The sequence below is a fragment of the Callithrix jacchus genome, chromosome 18 (assembly GCF_049354715.1).
Source record: "Callithrix jacchus isolate 240 chromosome 18, calJac240_pri, whole genome shotgun sequence".
In the NCBI taxonomy this organism is placed as follows: Eukaryota; Metazoa; Chordata; class Mammalia; order Primates; family Cebidae; genus Callithrix; species Callithrix jacchus.
This window is the reverse complement of record NC_133519.1, coordinates 31,648,798-31,675,962: the sequence shown is the minus strand read 5'-3', so window position 1 is coordinate 31,675,962 and position 27,165 is coordinate 31,648,798. Positions and strand designations below refer to the sequence as shown.

The following is a 27,165-nucleotide window of genomic DNA, read 5'->3' as shown; positions in this document are numbered from 1 at the left end:
AATGAAGAATAAAAGGAAATGAAGAAAGCTTACGGACTCTATGAGACAACATCAAAAAGTAAATATTTAGGCTATTAGAATTAAAGAAGGAATTGAGAAAGAAAAATAAGTAGAAAATTTATTCAAAGAAATAATAACCAAAATCTTGCCCAACATGTAGAAAGATATAAATATGCAGTAACAGGAACATTAAAGGTCACCCATCAAATTCAACACAAATGATAATATTTTAAGGCATATTATAATCACAACTGTAAAGGTGAAAGACAAAGAAAGGATTCTGAAAGCAGCAAGAGAAAAGAAGCAAAAAACATAAAGAAAAGCCAGTGTGCCTGGCAGCAGACTTCTCAGCAAAAACCTTACAGGCCAGAGAGAGTGAAATGATATATTAAAAGAGCTGAAAGAAAAATACAGTCAACCAAGAATATTATTGGTTGACAATGCTATCATTCAGAAATTAAGGAGAGATGAACACTTTCCCAGACAAATAGAAACTCAGAGAGTACACAAATAGGTACAAATAGACTGATTCTATAAGAAATGCTAAAGCAAGTTCTTTAAACTGAAAGAGGAGATGCTACTTTGACTTTTAAACCAATGTTGTAATTGTGCTGTATAAGTCACTTATAATCTTCACTAAGAAAACAAAAATAAAACTATTAAAAAATAAAGTCTATGACAATTTTTAAGATATAGACAATATAAAAAACACAAATTGTGACATCAAATACTCATAAGGTGGTGAAAGAAGGGAGTTAATGTATACAGGATTTTATGTGGTTGTTTCTTTTCTTTTTGTGTGATCAATGTTAAGTTAGTATCCGTTTTAAATAACTTGTTATTACAGGACTTTCATGTAAGACTCATAACAACAAAATAAAAACCTATAATGGATACATTAAAAATAACAAGTAACAAATTAAAACATACTACCAGAGAAATTTACTTAACCACAAAGATACACAATAAGGAAGGAAGACAGCAAGAGATGAGTTATAGAACTAGAATACCATTTTTTAGAAGTAAAAAAATGGCAGTAGTAAGTCCTTACCTATCAATAATAATATTGAATGTAAATTGACTAAATTATCCAATTATAAGACATACAGTGGCTGAATAGATTAAAAAACAAGACCCAGTTCCATACTGCCTACAAGAAACTTAATCCACCTATAAAGACAAAAAGATTGAAAGAGAAGGGATAGAAAAATATATTCCATATAAATGAAAACTAAAAAAGACCAGGAGTAGCTATACTTCTATAGATTTTAGGTAAAAAGAAATAAAAAGAGACAAATAAAGTCATTACATAATGTAAAGGGGTCAATTCGCAAGAAGATATAACAATATTACATATACATACACCCAACAACGCAGCACCCAAATATATAAAGCAAATATTAATAGACACAAAGAGAAAGGCTACATACAATAGTAATAGGAGACACCCCACTTTTGGCAATTGACAGATAATTCAGGCAGAAAATCAAGAAATAAATATGAGAGTTAAACTGCACTTTAGACAAAATGGGCATAACAGACATTTACAGAACATTGCATCCAACTGCTGCAGAACACACATTCTTCTCATCAGCACATGAAACATTCTCCAAGATAAACCACATGTTAGGCCATAAACAAGTCTCAACAAATTCAAAAAAGTCAAAATTATATTGAGTATAGTTTTTCACCACAACAGAATAAAACAAGAAATAAATAACAAGAGGAATTTTGGAAACTGTATAAATACATGGAAATTAAAGAACATGCTTCTGAATGTCCAATTTACAATGAATAAATTAAAAAGAAAACTAAACAATTCATTTAAACAAATGCAAATGGAAACATAGCATACCAGAACCTGTGGGACACAGCAAAAGCAACACTAAGAGGGAAGTTTATAGCAATAAATAAATACATTAAAAAACAGAAAGACTTTAAGTAATGCACCTCAAGGACCTAGAAAAGCAACAAAAAAACCAAACCCAAATTTAGTAAGAAAAAATAAGTAATTAAGGTCAGAGCAGAAGCAAATGAAATTGAGACAAAATATAAAAGAACAATGAAACAAAAAGCTGGATTTTTGAAAAGATAAACAAAACTGACAAATCTTTAGCTAGACTAAGAAAAAAGGAGAGAAAACCCAAATATATAAAATCAGAGATTAAAAAGGAAACGTTACAACTGGTACTACAGAAATACAAAGGGTAATTATAGACTACTATGAAAACGAAGAATAGTTATAGACTGCTATAAAAACTATACACCACCAAATCAGAAAACCAAGGAGAAATTGATAAATTCCTGGATACTTACAAAGTACCAAGACTGAGTCACTTAAAAATAGAAAACCTGAACAGACCAATAAGAGCAGCAAGATCAAAATAGTACTTAAAAAAATATCCAATCAAAGATAAGCCTAGGACCTAATGGTTTCACTGCTGAATTCTACCAAACATTTAGAGAACTAATACAAATTATACTTAAATCATTTCAAAAAATTGTAAGGAGGGACTATTTCTGAACTCATTCTATGAGGCCAGCATTACTGTGATAGCAAACCCAGAAATGTATGCCCCCCCCCGCCAGAAAACAAACAAACAAAAAAAAACTAAATGACAACATCCCTGATGAAAATAGATGCAAAAATTCTCAACAGAATATTAGCAAACCAAGTTCAACAACACATAAAAAAGATCACTCACCAACACATGGACACATAGAAAGGAACACCATATACTCGGGCCTTGTGGAGGGTGAAGAGTGAGAGGAGGGAGAGGATCAGAAAACACAAATGATGGGTGCTGGGTTTAATACCTGGGTGATGAAATAATGTGTAAAACAAACTCCCATGACACAAGTTTATCTACGTCACAAACTTTTACTTGTACCCATGAACTTAAAAGTTAAAAAAAAAAAGGTCACTTATCATGATCAAGTGAGATTTATCTCAGGGATACAAGGATAGTTCAACATGTGCAAATCAATACACATGATATACCATATCAACAGAATGAAGGACAAAAACCATATGATCATTGAAATAGATGCTGTAAAGGCATTCAATAAAACAGCATTCCTTCATTATAAAAATTCTAAAAAAGTTGAATATTGAAGGAATATACCTAAACATGATAAAGGCAATTTATGATGAACCCACAGCTAATATCATACTAAACAGGAAAAAATTAAAAGCCTTTCCACCAATATCTGGAATGGGACAAAGATGCCCATTTTCACCACTTCTATTCAACATGGTACTGGAAGTCCTAGCCAGCATTTAGGCAAGAGAAATGATATGGTTTGGCTGTGTCCCCATCCAAATCTCATCTTGAATTGTAGCTCCCATAATTCCCTCATGCCATGGGAGCAACCCAATGGAGGATAATTGAATCATGGGTTTCCTCTGTTCTTGTGGTAGTAAGTCTCACAAGATCTGATGGTTTTATAAGGGGAATCCCCATTCACTTGGCTCTCATTCTCTTCTATTGTCTGTTGCACATGTGAGATGTGTCTTTCTCCTTCTGCCATGATTGTGAGGCCTTCCCAGTCACATGGAACTGTGAGTCCATTAAACCTCTTTCTTTTGCAAATTGTCTAGCCTTGGGTATGTCTTTATCAGTAGTGTGACAATGAACTAATACAAGAAATAAATAAAGGACACCCAAATTAAAAAGAAAGAAGTCAAATTATGATTGTTGTTAGATAACATAATCTTATATTTAGGAAAAACCTAAAAGATTCCACCAAAAAAAAAACTCTTAGAGAATTTACTTAAATCTTAAATTAAATTAGTTAAGTTGCAGGATACCACATCATAAATTAGTTACAATCATATATACTACCAGCAATCAACTTGAAAAAGAAATCAAAGTAGCAATCCCATTTACAATCATCCAGTTTTGCTTTCTGTAGTTTCAGTTGCCTGTGGTCATTTACGGTTCAAAAATAATTAATTACTCTATAATAAAATACTTTAAGAGAGAGAGAATGAAAGAGAGAGAGAAAGACCATGTTTACATACATTTTATTTCATTATACTGGTATATTTGTACTATTTTATCATTAGTTGTTAATCTCTTACTGTGCCTAATTTATAAATTAAACTTTATTGAGGGTAAGTATGTATAGGAAAAAAACATGGTATATATATGGTCCATGTATTATTCATGGTTTTAGGTATCTACTGGGGGGATCTTGGAACATATCTCTCACAGATAAGGGGGAACTACTGTATGATAATGTTTTATTGACTTCTTTTTTCTCTTTTCCACTAAAAGAATTTCATTCTAAACACTTAATCTATCCTAACATCCACCATGTCTAAATGATACAACATAACTAGTATCCCTCCTGCCAAATTTCTACATCTTTGGATGGATAACTTAGAGAATAAAAGCCTATTACTTGGGAAGTTTTAATTAATGTGAAGGTAGGATGTATTTTTTTTTTTTACAAAATTAGGCACAATTATTTAGTCATAGTTTTAAAAAAATATTCTTGTTAATCATTAATAAAACTGTAAAAACAACTAAACATAAAAATCAAATATGATTGAACTATACTATAACACACATACTGGGGATGGGGTGAAAGTCTTACTTTTTAGTTGTTTTTTCTATTAGATATTGTTTTCTATTAGGAATTGTTTTTAGAAGAAAATAAATTATTCTACCAAAAAGATATGTGCACTCATATGTTCCTCACAGCATTATTCACAATAGGAAAGACATGAGATCAACCCAGATGTCCATCATTGGTAGACTGGGTAAAGAAAATATGGCACATATACTACATATACACCATGAAATACTACACGGCCACAACAAAGAACAAAATTGTGTCCCTTGCAACAACATGGATGCAGCTGGAGACCATTATACTAAGTGAATTAGCACAGGAACATAAAAGCAAATACATGTTCTCACTTATCAGTTGGAGCTAAATATTGGTGCTCATGGACATAAAGATTAAAACAATGGGCTCTCAATACCTAGTTAATACCTACAATAGAGGGTAGGGAGGGAAGGGTAAAGGTTGAAAGACTAATTATTGGGTACATGCTCACTACCCAGATGATCAGATCAATCTCAATCATACCCCAAACTTCAGCATCATACAATATACTCATGTAACAAATCTGCATATGGATCCCCTGAATCTAAAAGTTGAAATTTTTTTTAAAAAAAAGAAATAATCTAAAAACGAATTATTTTTTAGCATCACATACTTACCATTTCTACATTAAACACTAGGTAAGAAAGAATCAGAATGGCTTCTATTCATCCTAGACATGTCCTTTCCATTTTGATACATGATAAGCTAAATAAAGAGAAAAAATTGGGAACTTGAAAGGAGAGGACACAATTTTGTGAAGACAGTTTGTGAGCTTGGAAAATGTTGATATCTTAACAGTTTCAAATAAATAGAAAGCACTGCTCCATTTCCCTCTCCTTGTCCTTCCTGTTCTGTGCCCTCCCACACTGCCTTCCTGCTCCCCCAAGTGCCCATAGCTGAATCCAAAGAGTGTTGCCTCTCTAGATCCTAAGATACACTCTTGAGATTCACCATGAAAGTGCATCAAAATGTATTTTATCATGAGATCTGGAAATAATTTTTAATGAATGTATAATACCATATATGTATTGTGTAAAATCACAGCCATAGAAACTGTTACTTTGGAAAAATAAGCTATGAACCTAAATATGAACTGTTCTTTTAAAAATTTTTTTCTAGGAATAATGCTTGTTACTTGCTCATTTATTTTGTAAAGCAGATAATCATGGCAACAAAGATTTAAGAAAAACTAATGAAAGTATAATTTTAAACTAAGGGATTCTTTCTGTTTGCTTTTCATCTGCAAATTAGGAAAGATCATCATTATTTAATCATATCCGTGATCAACCTCATGGATCACTGCCATGAAAATCAAGAGCTCACTGTGATCTGTGATGCCTCAGGACACATGGGGCTCTGCTAATATGCATTAGTAGATGCTATAGGACGAAAGGTTTCCATAATCAAATGAGATTGGAAAATGCTAGGTTAAAGAACGCTAAATACATGTATTTACCACAGGAATATGGTGCAATTTTAATATGCTAATTTTCAATATGAATTTGCAAAAAAAGGCAGTGACCATAGAATCCTTTGTTCATGGAGCAAATTTTTAAATTAGAATTCAGATAGGGAAACTTTCTCTAATCACGTCAGAATGTGGCCATTTGAAAAAAAAAGAAAACTCTAATTTCCTATTACAACTTTTCATGTGCATTCCATGTAAGTCAATTCATCTGAGAGAAATAGAATTCTAGGAAGTTAAGTATGAGAAAACCGTAACAACATTACTTATTTATTTATTTATTTTCCCTTATATATCGTTGGAGTTCAATAAGCAAATAATAAGATTTGCCACCAGAGACTAGAGAAGCAGTAGCTCTGAAGTGTTGGAAGAGAAGAAATTAGCCATAGACTATAGATCCAACTTACTATGCAGAACGCATGAGATATATAAAAAACCGAGTGTATGTATGTAAATACATGTATGTAGGTATATAAATATAAAGGTATATGACATAAAATTATATATATATATGTATGTATGTAAGAATAATAATATAAGAAGAACTGAGGGAGAATGGCCAGCTGAATTCTTAGCTTGTGCTTGGGGAAGCACAGGTAAATGTTTCTAGTAGGAGAGGAAGAGAGTGACCTCTTGTGGGCAGGACCTCCCTTATTTCACTTTAGTCTCCTCCTCTTCCAGAACTTCATACATGTCATTAGAATGCATGAGTAAAGGTTTTTTTCTAACTCTGACTTTATTTACAACAGAAATTCCACTAAAATTAAATCTAATACAGTTGCATAGTTCTATTTGTCAGGCTTATGTTTGTCTGCAAGTGCTAAAAGCTTAATGTAGCAGATTAGAAATTTATTTATCTCAGATGGAAAAAGTCCAGACTGAGAAAAGATGGACAAGGCTGAGCAAGGTTGAGCAAGGCTGGCAAGTCAGTTTCATAATCATTAAGGCCCTCAGCACAGGGCTTCCACCTCATTATTCAGGCTGCAATTTTGTCTGTCTGCTGCAGCCAACAGGGAAGAAGATAGAGGAAAAGGAAAACAAAGCAAGGAGGCTTCCAATAATTTGCACATGAGCCATGGTAACAGAGGCTTATTCCAAGCAGTCATATACTCAGCTAAAAACTGGGGGCTCTATAATATAGAAGAAGGAGAAAATGCCACAATAGTTAATAAATCTTCTTCATTAAAGAAAGTAAAACTACATGAAAAACTGCAGGAGAATCGCCAGCTAGAAGAAAGTGCTCAACTTGCATGTTAAGAAGTGCAGTCAAATGTTTCTAGTAGGGACATCTGAATATCTCAAAAGCACTCAAAGAAAGAAACTTCACTGCCCTCCTCATCTCTCCTTCTTCCTTACTCTCTTCAACCCAAGTTAGGGAGTGCAGAGGAATCAAATAAGAAAAAGAAGATAAACACACCTGACCCACTTCTGGAGGCTGCCTGACTGCAGCCATGACTAGTTCGGACAAGGGAAATAATTTTGATTGAAATAAATTGTATTAGATGAAAATGAATAGCTATATTTACTAAATTGTGATTATTCTTCTATGTACAGTGACTACAGAACTTTTTATTATCAATGAGAAATCAGAAATGCCATAGGCGTGCCTGACATTTGTCCAGGAAGAGTACAAAAGCTTTCCTAATTAATAAGGTATAAAAGTATAGGAAGGAATAAAAGTAAAAGTCACTTGTGATTATATCCTATGACTATTGCTTGTATAAAGTAATGGCTACAAGAACTACTTCTCAGGCTTTTTGTGAAGTTATTTTTTTAAAAAAAAAATGAAAGAAAGCCGTAGAGAACAAGGCATAGAATGGCACTAAATAAATTTTAGTGTCTTTCCCTTGATTCATCCGATTCACCGAAAAAATACTAAACGTATACTACTTGCTAGTTACAGTTTATACAAGACATACAATGGGAAAAATCATACGAAATAGTACAAATGGATACTTTAAGATCATATCTCAATTCTGTCTAAAGAGAATCCAAATTATTTGGCTCACTACCACCTGAGAGCAGCTGCTAGACAGTTCCCAGGAGAGACACCAGCAAACTTAAGACTTGGAATTTTAACCCCCTTTTGCTGACAGAGGCATCACTGTAACATACCTCTTGAGTTTTGTGAGCTCATTTACTTATTTTTGTGTTGAAAGCTGATTCCAGCCTAAATGAGTTCACATACTACACAGATATGATACAGAGGATCTGAAACTTTCTTCTGAGGGTACTAGGCTGGAGAGATGCCACTTTCCGTTGTGTCATGTAAGTGTGCAGATTTGTTTTCTCTATTAACACACTGAATTCCTTATTAACACTGAATTTCCTTTCTGTTCCCCTAGTTATAATCTCTAACATGATGCCTGCAAGTTTTAGCTTGAGCGACACCTAGCGGTTTCATGTTGTAATGAGAACACGGAGGAGGCTTTGAAGTTAGCTAACAGGCCAGAGGGGTGAGGTGAGACTATTTACCCTGGTCAAATAGTCATGTGAGAGAAATGATTTAGGGTTTATGGCAATTCAGATTGTTCCACTTCCTACTTGTAAAAAAGAACTTATATTTGTGTTCACACTTCATTGCTGGAATGTTAAAAATCTCTGGAAGAGAGGGCTATGTTCTTTCAAGTGGGTGTGATTATAAAGTAGTTTCCGTCCCTTCTTTGGAAACTATGGAGGTGTTACAAACCAACACTAAGGGGAAAAGAAGAGAAACAATGTCCAAAATTCTCATTCCCTGGCCAGAGCAGAGAAAACTATAGAGATTTTTAGATAGTAAAAAGCCAGTAATTCACATTTTTTTTCCGTATGGTTTGAACCTGTGCTTATTGAAAAGCAAAATGAAAACCAGAACTTGACATTCCAGATTTGAAACCCATTTCAAAATCACTATATAACAGACTCGATTGTGGTTCAGCAGTTATTTGTCTTACTTTTGTCTTTTTTTTTCCACCCATAGATTATAAAATATTGGATAGAGTCAAAGGAATTCCCAAAGAACAGAGGGAACCAATTCATTATGACTTTCTTCTTAAATTTTAAATTCAGAACAGCACAGAAAATAAATATAGCAAATATTCGTGTGTCCAGATTTTCTTTAATAAAGAAAATATTATGGAAAAAGTTGATTTAATTTTTTTCTTCATTCTAGTTTTATTTTCCATCACTATGATGCATGTGGTATTTATCATCCTATCCAACTGTGTTTAAAAAATATACATTATATCAAAAATATTGTTTTTCACCCAACAAAAATACTATTCAGTATGTATTCTAATTGTATGATAATTGACATACCATAAATATCATTCTGCAATTTTTTCATAATTTTCCTATAGCTACCCATGTTTAGATATACAACCTTAGTCCATTATTTTAATTGCTATTTCCATTATATGAAGAGATCACAATTTATTTCATGTTAGAAACTTTTTTCAACTGTTTTTCTATCAAAACAAAGCAGTGAAAGCATTTTTAGAATGGTGGGGTAAGGACTTCTGCTGTACAGAAAGTATGGCTGCAGAGGCCTCAGGAAACTTTCATTCATGGCAGAAGGGGAAGCAGTCACATCTTACTTACATGGCTGGGGCAGGAAGAAGAGAAAGAAAAGAGAGAGAAAGGGAAGGTGCTACACACTTTTAAACAACCACAAGTCATGAGAACTCACTATTCATGAGAACAGCAAGGGGAAAACCCACTCCAACAACCCAATTACCTCCCACCACACCCCTCTTCCAACACTGAGAATTATAATTTGTCATGAGATGTGGGTGGGAACACAAATCCAAACCATATCATTCTGCCCTTGGCCCCTCCCAAATCTTATATCCTTCTCATATTGCAAAATATAATCATCCCTTCTCAACAGTTCTCCAAAGTCTTATTTCAACATTAATGCAAAAGTCCAAAGTATCATCTGAGACAAGGCTAGCTCCTTCTGTATATGAGCCTTAAAAATCAAAAACAAATCAGTAATGTCCAAGATACAATGGTGGTGTAGGCATTAGGTAAATACTTCCTTTCCAAAAGAGAGAGATTGGCCAAAACAAAGGGGCTAAAGGTGCCATGCAAGTCCAAAACCCAGCAGGGAAGTCTTTTATATATATATGTGTATATATATATATATATATATATTTTTTTTTTTTTTTTTTTTTTTTGAGACGGAGTTTCGCTCTTGTTACCCAGGCTGGAGTGCAATGGCGCAATCTTGGCTCACTGCAACCTCCGCCTCCTGGGTTCAGGCAATTCTCCTGCCTCAGCCTCCTGAGTAGCTGGGATTACAGGCATGTGCCACCGTGTCCAGCTCATTTTTTGTCTTTTTAGTAGAGACGGGGTTTCACCATGTTGACCAGGATGGTCTCGATCTCTTGACCTCGTGATCCACCTGCCTCGGTGGAAGTCTTTATATTTTTGTTGTTGTTGTTTGTTTTAGTTTTTGTTTTTTGAGATGGAGTCTTGCTCCGTCACCCAGGCTGGAATGTAGTGGCTCAATCTCGGCTCAGAGCTCGGCTCACTGCAACCTCCACCTCCCAGGTTCAAGCGATTCTCCTCCCTCAGCCTCCTGAGTAGCTGGGATTACAGGTGTGCACCACCATGCCTGGCTAATCTTTGTGTTTTTAGTAGAGATGGGGTTTCACCATGTTGGTCAGGCTGGTCTTGAACTCTTGATCTTGTGATCTACCTGCCTCAGCCTCTCAAAATTCTTGGATTACAGGTATAAACCTCCATGCCCAGCCCAATCTTTAAATCTTAAAGCTCCAAAATAATCTCCTTTGACTCCATGTCTTACATCCAGGCAACAATAACGCAAGGGGTGAGCTTCCAAAGCCTTGGGAAGCTTCGCCCCTGTGGTTTTGTAGGGAATGTCCCTGCAGCTGCTTTCACAAGTTTGCATTGAGTGCCTGCAGCTTTTCCAGGTGCACAGTGCAAGCTGTTAGTGGATCTACCATTCTGGGATCTGGAGGACAGTGGTCCTCTTCTCCCAGCTCCAGTAGTCAGTGCCCCAGGGAGCACTCTGTGTGAAGGCTCCAACCCCACATTTTCCCTCTACCCTGCTCTAGTAGAGGTTCTCCATGAGGGCTGTGCTGCCACAGCAGACTGCTGCCTGAACATCCAGGCCATTTCCTTATATTCTCTGAAATCTAGGTGTTGGCTTCTAAGTCTCAACCCTTGCCTTTTGTGAACCTGCAGGCTTAACACCATGTGGAAGCCAACAAGGCTTACGGCTTGCACTTCTGAAGCAGTGGCCTGAAATGTGTATGTAGCTTTTTTAGCTGCAGTGGAAGCTGTAACAGCTGGGATACAAGAAGCAGCGTCCCAAGGTTGCACAGGGCCGTGGGCCCTAAGCCTGACCCTTAAAACCAATTTTTTTCTCCTAGGACTCCAGGCCTGTAGTGGGAGGGACTGTCATAAAGTTCTCTGAAATGCCTTCAATTCATTTCCCTCATTGTCTTGGCTATTAAATCCAGCCAGGAATCGCAGAATACACTTTCCCCTCAAGTGCATATGGACATTCTTTAAGATAGATCATACAAGGCCATGAACAAAGCTACAATACATTTAAAAGGATTGAAATCATACAAAGTATGTTGCCTATATATAATGGAATAAAATTGTAAATAATAACAGAAGGAAATTTTGAAAATACAGAAACATACAAAAATTAAACAGTATATTTAGATAGCCAAAAAGTCAAAAAATAAATCATAGGGCAAATTAGAAAACATACTGAGATAAATGAAAACAAAAACATAACGTGTCATAAGTTATGAAATGCAGCTGAATTTGTAAGAGTAAAGTCCTATATTAAGAAAAATCTCAAATTAATGACTTAACTTTTTACCGTAAAAAGCAGAAAAAAGAAGGGAAAACTAACCACAAACTAACAGAAGGAAAGATAAAATTAAGATTAGGATAAAAATAAATTAAATAGAGATTAGACATAGAAGTTAAAATTAAATAAGACTAAAAGTTGGTTCTTTAGACAAAATAGTAAAACTGACAAATTCTTAGCTAAATTGTCCAAGAAAACAGAAAGAAAACGTAAATGACTAAATTTAGTAATGAGAGACCATTACGAACAGCCTTATAGAAACAGAAAGAATTATACGAGACTACTCTGAACAATATATGCCAACAAATTCGATAACATAGATAAGAAGAACAAATTTCTGGAGAAAGAGAAGCTACCAACATTTATTCAAGAATTTGAGAAATCTGAATAGATCTATAACAACTAAAGAAATTGAATAAATAATCAGAAACCTTCTCATAAAGAAAAGCTAAAGACTAAACGGCTTTACTGGTAAAATCTATCGAATGTTTAAAGACAAATTAACACCAATTGTTCACAAAAGTCTTCGAAAAAAAAAATGCTCCAGAAAATTTGGAGCACACCCCAATTTGTTCTGGAAGGGCAGCATTACTCTGATACCAGAATTAGAAAAAGAAATAACAAGAAAACTACAGACCAATATTCCTTATAAATATAGATATAAGAAAATAGAAGCAAACTGAATTCAGCAACATGTCAAAAGGATTATATACCATAACCAAGTGGAATTTATTTCAAAAATGCACTGTTGGCTTAATATCCAAAAATTAATTAATACAAAATACCAAGTTAATAGAATGAAGGGTAAAAAAGCATTATAAGCATCTTAATAAACACAGAAAAAATTGACAAAACTTAACACTCTTTCATGATAAAAGCACTCAACAAAGAATAGAAGAGAAATTTCTCAACCTGATAAAGGGAATCTACAAAAAAAACTACAAGTGACATCATATTCAGTGGTGAAAGACTAAATAATCTCACTACATCTACCTATATCTGTAATATTAACATTGTACTAGAGGTTCTAACCAAGGCAATTAGGCAAGAAAAGGAAATAAAAAAAAAACAGTAAAACTGTCTAGATGGAAAAAGAAACAGTAAAACTACCTTCATTCATAGATGGCAAAAATCTTGCATATAGGAAACCACAAAAAAATTGAAACTAATAAACAAGTTAATCAAGTATTAAGTCAATATACAAAAATCAATTGTATTTCTATGCACAAGGAATAAAATTCCCAAACAGAAATTAAGAAAAGAATTTTCCTCATAATCACAAAAAAGTACAAAATATTTGGTATACATTTAACAAAAGAAAGGCAAAACTTTTATACTGAAAGCAACAAAACGATGTTAGATGAAAATTAAATAAAACCTAAATAAATAGAAAGACATTTCATTTTCACAGATTAGAACTTAGTATCATTTAGATGGCTGCATTCCCTACATTAATGTACAGATTTGACACAATCCCTACTAACATGCCAGTTGCATTTACTGTAGAAATTGCTAAGTTAGTTCTAAAATGCATATAGAAATTCAAGGAACTCATGATGGCTAAGACAATCTTGAAAAAGGAGAACAAAGTTTGAAAATTCACACTTCTTGATTTCAAAACTTACTACAAAGTCACAGTAATCAAGATGGTGTGCTACTGATATAGGAAAAACATATAGATTAATGGGATAAAATTGAGTTCAGAAATAAGCCATTTTAGTGAATTTATTTTTTACAAAGATGTGAAGACAATGAATCAGGAAAAGAATCACGTTTTTAACAAATGATACTGAGACAACTGAATATCCAGATGCAAAAAAATAAAATAAAATTACACTTCTACCTCACACTGTATAATAAAACTAATTCAAAATGAACCAAAGACCTAAATGTAAGGCATAAAACTCTTAACAGAGTTCTAAATTTTTGTGATGTTGGGTCAGGGAACGCAGGTTATGTCTTTTGTTGTTGTTGTTGTTGTTGTTGTTATGATATCAAAAACAAAAGCAACAAAAGGAAAAGAATGGCAAATTAAATTTCACTTAAATTTGAAACTTTTGTGCTTCAAGTGACACTGTCAAGAAAATGTAAAGGCAACGCATAGAAAAGGTAGAAATATTTGCAAATTATGTATCAAATAAGAGACTAGCTTCTAGAATATATAAAATTTCACAACTCAAAAACAAAAGAACCTAATAATAAAAAGTCATATATTATATAAATCTATTTATATAAAATATCCAGAAACAGAAAGAAGATTAGTGGTTGCCAGGTACTTGGGGGAGAGGGAGGGAGAATGTCTGCTAACAGGTACACTGTTTCTTTGAAGGTTGTTGAAAATGTTCTAAAATTAGATAGTAATAATGGTTGTATACCTCTGTAAATGTATTTAAAATGATTGAATTATATACTTTGAGAGGATAAAATGTATGCTATCTGAATTATATCTTAATAAATCTATTATAAAAAGGGCTGCAAATAACATCTTTCCCCATGTCTCTCAGTGCATCAATTGTATACATGTTTATACACTCTATGGACCTACAATTGGAAATTCTGAGTTGTAGATTTTCAGTTTTGCTAGAACTTGAAACATTGCTCTACAAACTAGTTTTATGCATTTATAATTCCACCAGTCATGTGAGAAAGTTCAAGTTTCTTTTATCTTTGCCAATATTTGAAATTATCAATTTTTTTGTTATTTTTACTTGTATTTTAGTACTTTTAACTTAGTTGGGAAATAATATTTCAGTGGTTTGCATTTTCATAACTTCAAGTAAGATTAAAATCTTGTAAAATATTTATTGCCCATTCAGTTTTCCTTTTCAGTGACTTTTCTATTCTTATCCTTTGCCCAGCTTCTATTGGACTTTGGTCAGCAGAACTACCTTTCAGTGCTGGTAACACAGAAACCAGAAACTTCCCTGCCCCTCAATAGTGACAGGTGAGAATTAGCAGCCACTTGGGCATGCCAGAACGTTCTACCACATTCATTACAGAATGGAATCTTTGAAATATATGGTTGCCATGACAAGTGACAACATTTCAAAGGATTTGCTTAGTTGGTAACTATCTAGAGTATTTTACCTTTGGCTAAGAGGTAATATACTAGAATTTCTATTCACAACTTTATCTCATCACTGATTACAGAGAAGTTGAAAATATGTAAGTGAATTTCTATTAATATTTCAGTCAGTCAAAAGCTTTTCTTTTTTTCTAATCCTGACCACTTTTTAAAATTTTTGTTCTGTTAAGAGAAAGAACTATGAATATATTAGAAAATTATATTACTATAGGCCCTTATCCGGAAATCTTGCCAAATTTGCCAATTGAAAGAATTCGTCTTTGTCAATTAATCTCCCAACTTCATACCTTACTAGTAAGGGTTCTCTTATTAGTAAGGGTCAGAGAAACCACAACTATATAGATAAATATATTTATTATAAGATATCAGTTTACACAGCAATAGAAGCTAGGAAGTCCCAGATTCTACTTTCTGCAAGACAGAGAGCAAGGAGATCCAGTGGTACAGTTTGAAGGCCTGAGAGCAAGACAGTTGATAATAAAAATTCCAGCCTGGGTCTGAGGACCTGCCAACCAGAGCAGTGAGGACAGCAGATCAGTGTCCCAGCTCAAGTAGAAAACTAAGCATTCTTCTGCCTTCCTGTCTTGTTCAGGCCCTCAATAGATTGAAAGATGCTGACCCACATTAGGGAGTGTCATCAACTATACTCAGAACACCAATATAAATGCTAATCTCTTTTGGAAATACCCTCACAGACATACCCCAGAATGTTTACCAGATATCTGGGCATCCTACAGCTCACTCAATTTGACACATAGTATTAACTAACCATCATGAGTTCCCACTTTGAAAATTTGGCACATATATATATATATATATATATCCTTAAGCCATATTTGATCTCCAAATAAAGTCAATAACAAGCTGAAAATTCCATCTAACATGTAACTATGTAACATATGTCCTGCATACAACTAAAAATGCACTAAACCCTTCTCAGAGGAGGAGATAAAGTCCCTCTGTAAGGTTTACTCTCTTCCTTAATGTCCTGTAACTTAAATACTATGATGTAACATTAACAATACTTACATACTAGAATATGAAGTCAATGCATTTTATGCTATGTGATAAGAGAATAAGAAAAAAATGTGATATCTAATATATACCCACAGAAATGTATTTAGAAAAAAAATAAGAGGAAATGCTCATAATAATTACAGTCCTCATTTCTGCACTGATCACAGCATCATAATTGGTATTTTTAAATCCCTTTTTTCTACTACCCATTCTGTAGTTCCTTTGCTTTCATTAAGCACCTCAGCTGGTTGTGGTTCTTTAAATACTAAAATGACCCAAAAAGGTCTGGGTCATTAGTAGTCCCACCTTGATTTGATGGTTGTAGTTTTCCATTGATCTTAGTTACAGGACACAGTAATACTAAGAGACACACTAAGGGATACTTCTTATTGCAGACACTTATCCTTACCTACACTATGGAATAGTAGTCCAATTTCTCTTTGGTAGTCTGGGTCAGTCAATCCAGCCAGCACCATAACTCTCTTCTTAGCCTATTGACTCAGAAGCACAAAGAGACCAAGATGGCCAGGTGGCAGTCTTAACTTCTAGTTCAACTGAATTATTGTTGTGTCTCCTGATGGAAGAATTCTTCCCTCCAGAACAGAGATCTCTAAGCCAGCAGAACATAACATCACAGGAACAGGAAGCTACTGGGTCACTAAGGATATTAGTGAGTGGTGCAACTCCTATTTTTACCACTTAATTCCTAGACCCAGGAATCCTGGTTATGGGAGAAATAGCACTATAAATTGAACATATTCAGAACATATTCAGTTTTCTGGAGAACCTTGCCCCAGCCCTTCCAGGTACTGACACCTAGCTGGTAATGTAACTGAGTCTTCAAAAGGTCATTCCACCATTCCATCAAACAAGTGGCTTTAGGATGGTGGGGAACACAGTAAGACTAGTGAATTCCATGAGCATAAGCCAACTGCCTCACTTCTTTTGCTGTGAAGTGAGTTCCTTGATCAGAAGCAATGCTGTGTGGAATAACATGATGGAGGATAAGGCATTCTATAAGTCCATAAATAGTAGTTTTGGCAGAAGCACTGCATGCCCAGAAGGCAAATCCCATCCAGAATAAGGGTCTATTTCAGTAAGGACAAAATGCTTCCCCTTCTGCGATGGAAGCAATCTAATGTGATCAACCTGCCACCAGGTAGCTGGCTAATCACTCTGGGCTATATCAAGGACTCAGTGTTTTTCTCTGCCACTGGTATATTGGGCACTCAGTAGTGGCCATAGCTAGGTTATTATTGATAAATGAAAGTCCATGCTGCTGGACCCATACATAACTTCCATCCCTGCCACTATGGTTACTTTTCTCATGAGCTTATTGGGTGATAACAACAGTGGCTGGAGAAATAGCCTAAATGGTATCTACATAATGGGTCGTCCTATCCACTTGATTATTCAAATAATCCTCAGCTGAGATCACCCTTTGGTGAGTATTCATATGGAACACAAATATCTTCAAACTTTTTGCTCATTCAGAGATGTCTATCCACATATCTCTTTCTCAGATTTCCTCATCATCAATTTTCCAATCAGATTCCTTCTAAGTTTCTGACCATCTAGGAAAATCATTGGCCACAGCCCATGAATCAGTATATAATTAACCATCTGGCCATTTCTCCTTCCAATCAAAGTTAAAAATTAGGTTCAGTGCTTGAAGTTCTGCCTATTGGGAGAATTAAACTGCCTGAGATTGTGCCCACTGGGAGTATTTCTCTTGACCATTGTCCTTCAGAGATGTCCCCATGTAGGGATACAGTCATTCACTTTTAAGTTGTGCCTGTATATTACGCAGAGCCATCCATAAACCAGGCTGAGTGTTTTCTTCCTCTATCAATTGATCATAGGGAACTCCCCATGAGGCCATAGTTGCAGGCTAACAAAGAGAAGGCGGAGTTGCAGGAGGAAGGATCATGGGCTTTTGGCTACTTCTTTATGTAATTTATTTGTACCTTCAAGACCAGCTCAGGCCTGATCACACATATAAATCACTTCCAGTTGATGATCAACTACTGCTGTGCACACCCAACTTCATAGCTTGGTGGACTGAATAACACCCAATTCATGTTGAGCAGTTCAGGACACATGGTAACTTGGTGTCACATGGTCAAGCATTCAGTCTCTACTAAGGCCTAGTACCATGCCAAGGGCTGTTTCTACAAAAGACTAATTATCTGAAGAAGACAGTAAGGCTTTGCTACAAAAATCCTGGGGGCTTGCACTTCAATTCACCTGTAGGGACCTGCCAAAGGCTCCAAAGAGTATCATTATCTGCCACTGATGTTTCAAGCACCATTGGATCTGCTGGATTCTATTGTCCAATACCAGAGCAGACTGTACAGCAGCCTGGGCCTATTTCAGAGTCATCTTCTATTATGGGCTCCATTCAAATTAGCAGCTTTTAAGGTCACTTGGTTAATGGGTTGGAGTTACACACACAAATGAGAAATATGTTGCCTAAAATATATAGAGGATCATTGGGCATTCTGCTTCTTTTTGAATTTGAGGAGGTGTCAGATGCAACAAGTTACCTTTCACCTTAGAAGGGATATCTCAACATGCTCCACACTACTGGACCCCTAGAAATTTCACTTAGCTTCACAAGGGTCAGACTATTTTGACTGCTGCTTTGACTTTTTGTCATTCATTAAGGCAACCACTCATCTTTCCATTGGCTGTTGAGCTTGCCCCTTTGCCCCTGCCACTCTGAAATCCAATTATTCTCATCACATTTACATTTCCCTATTCAGTGGCTGCAATTTCCACTAGAGAAGAGTTTGATCTGTAGAGAAGAGCAAGCACAGAGCTCCTCAAGGATACTGAAACTTCCCTCACAAATTGCTTGCTATAGTGGTGAAAGGTGTGTCTTCTGGACACTCCCAATGCGAGAGACTAGGTCTTAAGTGACAAATTTACTGTACCATTCTAATCTCCCAAGCCTTTGAATACCTTTTCTACATTAAGCCAAGGCAGTTCTGGCATTTTTAACTTTCTCCTCGTGGGCCACTTTTTGGTCCGTGTTTTAGCCAATCAACCAAACAAGTAGTTAGAGCCATTTCTATCTCCCTGAGCTGCACCATTAAATGCAGAATCTCTGCTTAGTGAGCCCATATCAGTAAATTTGGCCTAATTCAACTTTTTGTTCCTTCCACCATTATCCTAGACCTTTAATATCCATACTACTCTGGTCCCCTGGATTTCTGCTTGTAGAAATAAGAAAACTCAAATCATTCTTTTGGAGTGTAGCACATTTCCTCATGGATCACACTTTGTACCTAAACTTTAGGGACCTTCTGGAACTTGAGTCTAGTTATAAGTCTAGAAGCAAAGAAAAGTGGTGGAAGTGGGTCCCCTGAAAAGAATCAGCATTGTCTTGCTTGGCAGGGGAGGCAATTAGTTTCCTCTGGCAATGTAGGGTAGACACACACACACACACACACACACACACACACACACTACCAATTATTTTTTCAAGGGGAAAATTTTAGATCTGTCATAAAATTTATTTCTTTATGTATTTAATCCTGTGATAATTTTTAAGATACTTCTGCTAAAGCAAAGTCTTTGATAGGGTAGGCTAGTAACACATTTACTAAAATGGGAGATACTCAAAAACAGCAAGGAAAGTACTCCAGTTATGAAATAACAGCTGAATTGTATGGAAATATGACATATCTGGAATATGGCTTTTGTTCACAGGTTTGGACCCAGACATACCTCCCTGGGTAGATGACTGATGCTTTTCCTGGGTGATAGGAATGTGAGGAAAGCAAGGTGAGTAGCTTAGATGGAGACAGGGGAATGGAATGCACTCACTAAGTAAAGCTGCTTCAGTTCTGGTTTTGAACCAAAGATAAGCTGGTGAAGCTGAATTAAACAAGAATCACACAAACAAGCTGTTGTTGCATGCAGGTGGACCAGAGTGAACGAGGCCAGTTCTGCAGTAGCTCTAAAGCTGCCAGGGTGGAATAACTGGGGGAAAGCAGAGCTAAAAGAGCAAATTTACATGTACAATGCTGGATCAAGAGGAGAATTCCTCCAAATGTCAGTTCAGAATATTTGACAGTGCAAATATTTGATTCGGAAGTAGCCCATCTTATTCTAATGAGCAATAATTCTGAAAGAATCAATACAGGATGTAAACAAAGATTTTACAAGAAAAAAGTAGAAAAGTAACAAGATCGATGACAATTAAAAACTGGAAAAATATCAAACAACAGAGGAAAAACTTTTTTAAAATTCAATGGAGTTATTTTATCTATAAAATGTGATCTCAAAGGAGAGATATAAGAATTTAGTAAAGAAATGGTGCAGTTCAGGAAAAAAGTAGAGTGTTAAAAATACTCTGAAAGGGCCAAAAAAATGTTGAAAACAGTGCATAGAAAATGAATACTGCTAAAAATCTGGTAAGGTCGCATATTCTCACTCATAGGTGGGTGATGAAAAATGAGAACACATGGACACAGAAAGGGGAGTACTAAACACCGGGGTCTATTGGGGGGAAAAGGGGAGGGCCAGTGGAAGGGGGAGGTGGGGAGGGATAGCCTGGGGAGAAATGCCAAATGTGGGTGAAGGGGAGAAGAAAAGCAAAGCACACTGCCATGTGTGTACCTATGCAACTGTCTTGCATGCTCTGCTCATGTACCCCAAAACCTATAATCCAATAAAAAATTAAAAAAAAAAAAAAAAAGATTTTTAAAGGGAAAAAAAAAAAAAATCTGGTAAGGCTAATTAAGGACCAGACTGAGGTAAACTAGAAAGATTTTTGAAATTAGATAAAATATAAGTATAACTGATATCACTAAAGAAGAGAGCCAAAACAATAGAAGAAAATATGTAAATAGATTTTAATAAAATGTTCCATTAACATAGATTCAAAAGCAGGCTATGTCCCTATAAAAATCAAGTCAATCGATAATTAGCTCTTTCCTTGTAAAGTTACTTAGTTTCAAAAATAAAAATTTCAAAGAATCCTTTGGAAATCCAGAGAGAAAAAAAGAGATTCATTTGATCAATATAGGAGAAAAAAAAAAAAGTAACTAACCCTAGCCTTTTCCACAACAATGCTAGATGATAATGAAACAATGTCTGCAAAATCCCTATAAAAACATTATACCTCAAGAATATTATATGCAGAGAAACTTTAACTCAGTGTAATAGTTTTAATGTGAAAAAAAATCAAGGAATATGATTCTCATGAGTCTCTCCTAAATAAAGTCAAAGACAATGAACTTTAGCTCAACAAGATATGAATGGAGAAAGTCTGGCAATATGAACAGAATCTATTTAGATGAGGGGCTAAGACATGAAAGAAATAGGATTATTCTTACAGAACTGAATATAAATTTTACACATCTTGAAAGTATAAAAATGATATAGTTAATAACAATTATAACAAAAATAAAAGATAAGGGGAAAGTTCATAAACACATTGATTTCATTTTTTAAACCTAGGTGTTATTAAAGTAAACAAGTACTATAAATACAACTGCATAAACGTTTCACTAAGTAATTAAATCAACTAAAATTGTATGAGGAGTGACAGAGGGAGAAAATAGAAATGAACTAATTTCATCTTTGCTCATAGTGGGGAATCAACAGATTCTGTCTAAAGTTTTGAGGAATAAATTATTATAAGAAGTTATTATAATCCTAAGCATCATTACAACAGGAATATAAACTTTTATTAAAGAAACACACAAAAACACCACATCACACCCATTCAAAGTAAGGGGAAAAACACCAAATAATAAAATATTTAAAGATACCAACAACAAAAACACATACAAAATATAGTGACAAAATCTGTTATGTAATAAATGACAATGGATTGAACTCATGTAGAATGAGAAAGAAATATGGTAAAATTACCAATAAAGTCCAGCAATAAGCTACATACTAGAAGCACTTAGAAAACAAAGTATCTCAAAAAGATTGCAAATAAACAGGTGGAAAAAATGTATACCAAAAAAATGTAAACAAACACAAAGTAGGTGTTGGGATTTTAATGCAGACAAACTTGAATTTCAGGCTTTAAATTCAGCTTTACGGCAGTGAATGTGATTTTTTTTTTTCAAAAATGCATCACATTATGAGAAAGTTTATAATCCATTATGATAAAATAATTATGAAAATCTATGCGGTAAGAAGAATTCTAAGATGGCTCCCAATATTCTTGTCCCCCTAGTATCCATGTCTTGTATCAATCCCCCACCTGAAGCTGAAATATTAAGAAAGGAAGATTATGGGATGAAGCTCTGAATATGATGGGAAATCATTCTCATGATTATGTTATATAACATGGAAGAAGGAATTGTACAGCTATAATTAAGGTTACTAATCAGTTATCTTTGAGTCAAAGGAAGAGTATTTCAGTGGTCTGACTTACTCACATGAGCCTATTAAGTCTGGGTCTGGAGGTTGGAGACAGAAGTCAGAGATTGGTAGTGTGAGATGGCCTCTGGAATGGGTCACATGGCAAGAAACTGCAGACAGCTTCTAGATGCTGAGTGTTACCCTCAGCCACAGCCTGAAAAAGAATAGAGTCTTTAATCTGACAGCCTCAAACAACTGAATTTTGCCAACAATCTAAGTGACCTTGAAAGAGAACTCTGAACCTTAAATGAGATAGCACTCCCAGGTGACATCTTGAGTCCAGCTGTGTGAGACCCTGAGCAGACTACACTAAACTGAGACTTAACCTTCTGACCTACAGACACTGAAAAAATAAGTAGGTATTTGCAAGCCATTAAATTTGTGATAAATTGATGCATAGCTATAGATAATTAACACAATCCTCATACTATAGTATACCATAGTACCATCCAAATTGATAGAGCAAAACAAAACTATAGGAAAGTTTCTGGTTTATGTACTAATACATGGTACTTTTTTGTAGCATTAGTAATGGAAGACTTTAATTCATCTGTCGACATGTCAACCAAGAATCCAAAAACAGGTAACGCTTTTAGGACATAATAGATAGCAATAGGAGGAGGTATTTTTGTGTCTACGTGTTTGTATGAGTGATAGATGACAGAAAGAATCCTGTACATCATTCTGTATCCATGATAAAAAAGAATGTACCTTTTTTCCCCCAACACCTGTAGAACATTTACAAAAGTAACCATATGTTAGGCTAGAAATTTCTGTATAAATTCCTAAAAGTAGAAATAGAAGAGATATTCTGATTACAATGCAAAAAAATTAGAAACTAACAATTAATTCATAAAACAAGTGAAAAACAACCTACCACTTGTCAAATAAATTTTCTATTTTAAACAATGTATGGATCAAAGAAAAAAATTAATAAGTAATTACAGAGTATTGATAATACCACATATCAAACCCGATAGTATACAACCAAAGGGGTCACAGAGAAAAATTCATAGCCTTTAATACTGAGAAAAATAAACCAGAAAAGAACAAGAATGTAATGAAATCAAGTATTCAAAGCAAGAAGTTATAAAAATAAAACAAAATAAATCTAAGAAAATGACACATATAAAGTTGAATGTTTAAATTCAGGAAGAGAAAAATAGTAGGACTAATAAATAAATTCAAAATCTTGTATTTTGTTCATAATGAAACAGGCACTCTAATATTTTCCCCAAAATCTATATTCCCACTCTAATTATGTGAAAAGCAATCAAATAAATCCAAATTGAGGTACATGTGACAAAATACCTAACCAGTGCTCTTCAAAACTGTCAAGGTCATAAGCAAAGAAAGATTGCTAAACTGTTAGAGACCAGAGGAAACCAAGGAGACATGCTGACTAAATGCAACATGAAATCCTGGACCAGGTCCTAGAACAAGAAGAGTATATTAGTGGAAAAATAGGTGAAATCCAAATAAAGTCTGAATTTTAGTTAAAGTAATTGTAGTAATGTTAATTTCTTAATTTTGAAAACATGTGCTATGATTATGTAAGATGTTAGTTAACATTGGTGGGAACTGATTGAAGGATATATGAGAATTTACTGTCATTGCAACTTCCCAATAGATCTGAAATATTCCAAAGTAAAAAGTTTATTATTTAAAAAAAACAAAGAAGATCTAGAAAATCTAAATATAACAACTAAAAAACGACACAAAATAATTATCAAAGGGCTACCTCCTCCAAACAAGCAAAGAAAAACGTATCAGGCTCTAAAAATTTCATAAGGCAATTTATCAATCATTTCAGTAACTGATAATTCTACTTCTAATTAAATTATTTTGATAACATTAAAAGATTTAAAAGCCCCTCATACTCTTTCCCATGAAGTTATAATTCAAACAAAATTATATTTTCCTTTCTGATTTTAATTTATGCATTTATTTCTATTTTTAAATGATATTTGATGATACTTCCAGAAATGGTAAATGGCAGTAGTAATGATAATCTTTATTGTATTCTATACCTTAACAAGAATGCTTCTAATTATTTTTTAATTACACCTGGTACTGACTTAACTATCACATTAAGATATGAACTACATATCCATCGTATTTTTAAATGCTATCAAGTTTATATTTAAAATCTTATGAATTTTGAACTCAAAAATTATTTTGTAGGGTTTCTTCTTTGGTGATTATAGATTCTGTTTTATTGAACCACCCTCTGTGTAATAAATACTACTTGGGTATAGTGTTTTAATCTTTTAATGTGCTGCCACAGTCCGCCTGCTAATCTTTTTGTTAAGTGTTGTCCAGTAATACTCATAGGAAATGTGTCTATAGTTTTAGTGCATGTGTACATGTCCTTGTTGAGTTTGACATCAAGGTCATAGTAACTTCAGGTTTGGAGATAAGGTCCCATTAAGATGATAAGAGGCTATGCTCATTCCCTTTTAACTAGTCTCCTTCTTTCTGGCTAGAGACTAATCTCCAGATTCTGCAATATGGTATGAAATGGTATCACATGGTAAGTGATATTCTATAAAGATGTCAACATAACTAAAATCTCTTGGAAAAAATTAACTTTTTACTGTCTCCATTATAAGGATGTTACAAGTAATGTTTAACATACATGTGTGAGGTAGAAAGGGGGAAAATAGTCAATTGGTTAAAAATTGTTTTTACCCTGTATGTTCCTGCACCATAATTTCTTCCTCACTTTCTCCTGCTCCTGGAAATGACCTTCAGTACTAATTTAAAAGGGTGAAACATTTTACCCATCCTACTACTTATCCCACCCACCCTCCATCAACTGACTGGTCTCTAGGATAGTCTCCTCACTCATATTTTCCCTTCCATCATCACTGTGGAAACTCTTTCCACCAAATTGAAGCCCTTTCTACATAGCCTCTGATTATATTATTTCCTTATTTGAGAACCATTCTAAGTTTGAATTTTTCCTTTTCCATTTATCTTATTGTTTTCTATGCCTTTGGCAGATTTCTTGTCTTTGATCTCTTGAGAGCAGAGATTGTGATTATTCATCTTTGAGTTCCCTGCGTGTGTAGCAGAATATTGTCTTAGTGGATATTCATTCAGTAGTTTTTCAAAATTGTATTAAAATTATGAACCTCTAATAGACTACCATTATTTTAATTTACATCCAAATTAACACACAATAAATAGTGGAGGACTATCATAAGAAAATATGTAATCTTCTCTCTTTAGAAAAGAAATGCTTCAGTGTGGATATTAAAACTTTTCTAGACTGTTTCTTCATAATCCATAGGTCAAAGTCACCAATAACTAAAGCAAAACATTGATAATGTTTAGTGGACAAATTGATTTTTCCAGTCAGGACATAAGGAGAGTCATTAATAAAACCACATTCTATTAAACAAGGTCTTTTAATCCTTTCCCATTTGCATAATCCAAGGTCAGAGAGATGCAGTTTAGAATTTCACTCATTCAGTAGCTCATTCATTTATTCAACAAATATTTATTGAGAGTCTGCTACACATTAAATATTATGCTCTCCTTTTGAGAAACAAAGTAGAATAAAATCCAAATACTAGCCCCAAATTGCTTATAATCCAATGGGAGAGATTTTTTAAATTCAGCAGTTAGAAACTGCTATAAGTTATGAAGAAGTTACAATATTCAGAAAATGATAGAAGTACATTAGAAGGCACATTCAAATATGACTTTGGGCCAGAGAAGATTTGAGCTGAACTTTGAAGCATGAGTAGAATGTCTAGATGAAGGTGCAGTACATTCCAGGAAGCGGAAACAGCACCTGTAAAGTCATGGAGAAAGAAAAAGCAACATACATTCATAGAATTATAGATTTTAGCTATGGTTTTCCAGGAAGCAGACTGTAAAATAACAGTGGATGTGCTCTTTGGATCAACACCTGGATTAATAGTGGAGGCAAAGTGTAAGAAGCAGAATTGGGTACAAGGAGGTGTTGAACTGCAATGCACTTGCAAAACAGGTATCAGCGACTTCTGCAGGGTGCTCTGTAACTGGGCCTTTCATGCCAGTTGACCCTCTTTGAGGCAAGGAGGCTTGGTCTTTATTTCCCCATGTCAACTAATCATTAAATGTAGTTTGCCCCCAGAGAGGGGATATGATGTTAGATAGGGAGGCTCTTTCGCTAAGGGAATTCTAAAGAATACTTATCTAAGAGCTCTCAGCTGCCAACACTTCCACAAGCTGAAGAAAGAGTATTTCAATATTGAAATGGAGAGGGGTGGTCTAAACAGAACCCCGCAGCATCCATCTAAGACAAAAAGTGTATCTAGAATGAAGACTAGTAGAGAGGAAATGATAGGAGTTGTGGCTAGAGAGGTAAGCACAGACTTAGTCATGAAAGTTCCTTAAAGCTTTGCTAAAAAGTTCAAAACAGTGGGGACTTATTTAATCAGGAGAGTGGTGTCGCTCCAACAAAATTACAGACGATGAAATGCAAAGAGACTCATTATTAATAAGTAACAACAGACATCTGAGTTGAAGGGTATAATTGAGGGCTGGTGGCTGTCGGGAACCCCTGCACATGGGTCCAGTGGGCTTGTGTTTCAAAAGTCAAAAACAACAACAACAAAAACAAAACACAGCACAGTGGGGATCTTCCAGAACGTGTAGCTGGGCCTTAAAAGTGACACTCCCCTAGTGGATTGAGTTCTTCATCAGCAGGGCTGTTAGAGGCACCACCTGCTGGGTCAGAATGAATCACGAACAGGAAGGTGACAA

At 34.8% G+C, this 27,165-nt stretch overlaps 1 protein-coding gene and 1 long non-coding RNA gene across 5 annotated transcripts in view; one reads left to right on the top strand and one right to left on the bottom strand.

Moving 5' to 3' along the window:
• The first annotated feature begins 14,954 nt into the window (after positions 1-14,954).
• Positions 14,955-27,165, top strand: part of MROH9 (maestro heat like repeat family member 9) — a 114,174-nt gene continuing 101,963 nt past the window's right edge. For 3 of the 4 annotated variants that reach the window (XM_035279452.3, XM_035279453.3, XM_035279451.3), the window contains exons 1-3: positions 14,955-15,080; positions 19,732-19,806; positions 22,931-22,990. In XM_035279452.3, the coding sequence (XP_035135343.3) occupies positions 22,939-22,990 (52 nt within the window). In that variant the 5' untranslated portion in view covers positions 14,955-15,080; positions 19,732-19,806; positions 22,931-22,938. The remainder of the gene's footprint in view (positions 15,081-19,731; positions 19,807-22,930; positions 22,991-27,165) is intronic. The other variant, XM_017966168.4, reaches the window with a different exon arrangement.
• LOC144580266 (uncharacterized) overlaps positions 22,428-27,165 on the bottom strand; it is a 145,338-nt gene continuing 140,600 nt past the window's right edge. Inside the window, exon 3 of the long non-coding RNA XR_013529549.1 lies at positions 22,428-22,561. This is a non-coding gene — a long non-coding RNA (uncharacterized LOC144580266). The remainder of the gene's footprint in view (positions 22,562-27,165) is intronic.